Source organism: Plodia interpunctella, chromosome 9, assembly GCF_027563975.2.
Source record: "Plodia interpunctella isolate USDA-ARS_2022_Savannah chromosome 9, ilPloInte3.2, whole genome shotgun sequence".
Lineage (NCBI taxonomy): Eukaryota > Metazoa > Arthropoda > Insecta > Lepidoptera > Pyralidae > Plodia > Plodia interpunctella.
The window spans coordinates 471,633-474,527 of NC_071302.1; the positions used below are offsets into that span (position 1 = coordinate 471,633).

Sequence of the window (2,895 nt, forward strand, 5' to 3'; positions counted from 1 at the left end):
TGCAGAGTTTTCTCCAAAACAGACAATTTAAAAAATATACAGTAACAACCCATGACGAACGTGAGTATACTTTCAAGAGACAGAAAAAATAAAATGTTTATTAAGGAAATGAACCTTTTGTGTAGGCTCTGATTGAGTTGAAACCAAAAATGTATTCTTAACCTGATTACGTATGTTTTTTGTTCATTTTTCTCCTTTTGCTAAAAGACGGGATTGGAATTAATTTCGAGAAAATGTAAAAAACATTAAAAAAAGACTTTTTCAATTTGTTTGCACAAGACAAACACTTATCTGGTAAATGTATTTTTTGGGATCATTTATTTCATAAGTGGCAAACAAAAAATAGTGTAGTAACAAAATGCCTAGGACGTAATTAAACTAGGAGAATAGAAAGTTGAAGTAGAAAAAATACAAAAAATTAAAATATTCATTTCATAATCACAATTTATTTTTTCTTTATGTTTCACGAAAGCTAGATACAATAATAATAGCTAAGATAATCATCTACAAAATAAGCGTCTATTTGCTAAGACATTTTTTCTTTCTAAATCCTTTCCAAAGAAAACAAGATTTTTTGATGAACAATCTTTAATTAGAATAATCAGTATCGGAAAATACTTTGTACAATCCAAAAGGCAAATTATTGTGATTATTATTAAATGCCAAATATCCATACAAATTTCGATAGCTATTTTGTTGTCCATAGTAATTCGGAAAGTAGTAACCATAATTGGATAAGAAAACGGCGATCAAGGGATCAACAGGTAAATGATTCAGATTGTTATAAGTCCGAGGTATTATTGTTGCAATTGGTAAAATCCTATAATTATGTTTTGGACTGTAATTTTTTTCCTTACGAGATAAAATGTAATTTGTTAAACGATCATCAGGCTTGATATTGTATTGATTTAAAATATTAAGGAAAGAACTAGTCAAATTATTATTTAATACAGAATCGTTATATTTTGGAGGCTGATAAAAGTATTCAGATATGTTCCTGATATTTTGTGTTTCTTTTCTAATGCCATCGGTATTAAAATAATTCGAATGTTCGATAACTTCATAAGAGTTTTTAGACTCTTGATGATTCTCATTCATTTTATCTTCCGTATTAAAATGATGTTGCTTAAAATTTTTGAAATCTTTTATGATTTGTTTCTCTTTATCATTATTTTGAGATACAGAGTCAGTTGTGATTGCTTTAGGTCTACGAATATTGTCGCCGTGAATAGTTTTCAAAATATTTTCATATTCTGGAGAGTTATCAACGTTGGTTTTTCCTTTTGGAGTGACTGAAAGACAAATTTCTGAAAATAAAATAATCAAATTGTCTACGTGTAAAAATCACATGTTGTAAAATATTTATTTTTGTAAGTAAATAGCAAATAGATTATGATTTGTGCCTCTTATTTATATTTTCGATAACATATAATTTACAGATCAGGATAAAACTAATATAAAAATCAAATATGTTAGATCCAAATAAACGGAAGCTAAGCATACATTTTAAACATTGTATCATTTTACTAGACGTCTAACGACCTAATTCAAATTGAAAGTGATTATCAGAAAACTTGACTTGGTTGATATAAAAAACATTAATTATTTACCTGTACTGCATTTTTTTATTTTCCCTGGTGTATCAATAAATGCTTCGTTATCTGGTGCGACGTTTATCGGTTTTGTATAATCATCAGCAGTAACCACTTTAATTGCACTGTCTCTCAATATATGCATAATTTGTTCTGAATTTGAGGCTGCAGACATTGACTCATATCCGAAATTTCTTTTCAGCACTTCGTCTCGAGAAATTGGTATCCATCCATTTTTATAACTTTTTTGGAAATTCACATCAGTTTTGGAAGCATCAATGAAAACCGTCTAAAAATCAAATTTATCATATTCAAAACATTTAATCCTAATAAAAAATAAGTAGCAAGATATATTTTGAAAATTAAAAAGAATAAATACAAAAAGAACTTACATAGAACACAAAAATAAACAAAGTGACAGTGAACATTTTGCCATTCTCAACTGACTGGCTAACAATAGAATACAGAAGACCAGCGATTAGGTGAGAAGGTGACGTGTTACGGGTCACTGGATATGTGGTCATTACGTAGAGCGATGTGTAAGGTAAGAACTCACGATGTAAAAAGCCAGTAAAGAGAAAATACATTTGGATTTGATCATAATCATAATATAAGCTTGATTATAAAAACCTCTACTTTCTACAGATAGTCTGTCTTAGCTGAACACGCTAAACCACAAAATTATTTTCAGTTATCACAGCAATATACAACAATTATATTATGGCCATATTGGTTTTAATTTTTTAATGGTGTTTTACATATTTACTGTGATTATATTGTGGATTTTTTGAATTGGTAATATTTTATTTATTTTATTTCATTTAATCGTGTGTACTAGGTTTTTTAGAGTATCTTCTTAAAATGCTCTATTGTCAAGTTTCTTTACATGACTATGCTCTTCAAACTTACTTTCAGTTTAAAGGGCAAATTAAGTATATATCTTATTGAATTTAGACTACTTAGCAAGGAAACAGGCATGTGGCTCACCTGATGAAAAGTGGTCACCGGAGCTTATTAGACGCCTTTAACACCAGGGGTGTCACGAGATTACGCACGAAAAACAAAAAAATCTCTCCTTAAGTACCACCAGAGTATTTTGAATAATATGAATCCTGTACAATATTACGTGCTTGCCTACAAATTCAATTTTCGCACATCAATCTCACATTTTCGTCACCGCTCCGGACTCATTTCAAACCGTCTTGAGCCCAAGACAATAATTTGCCATTCAAATCGAAGCTTGCATTTTCTAGGGATGTCGTCGATACGAAATTTCGGATCTGACTACTGGTATCGAAATAAT

The 2,895-nt window shown here is 29.7% G+C and overlaps 1 protein-coding gene across 1 annotated transcript; it reads right to left on the bottom strand.

Moving 5' to 3' along the window:
* Window positions 1–477: 477 nt before the first annotated feature.
* On the bottom strand, window positions 478–2,033 carry LOC128672437 (homeobox protein 2-like). The gene is made up of 3 exons (XM_053749583.1): window positions 1,985–2,033; window positions 1,611–1,881; window positions 478–1,307 (listed from the first exon to the last, which is right to left on the bottom strand). Exons 1-3 carry the CDS (start codon window positions 2,018–2,020, stop codon window positions 589–591), a joined length of 1,026 nt encoding a protein of 341 aa, XP_053605558.1. The 5' UTR covers window positions 2,021–2,033; the 3' UTR covers window positions 478–588.
* Between the last annotated feature and the right edge of the window lie 862 nt (window positions 2,034–2,895).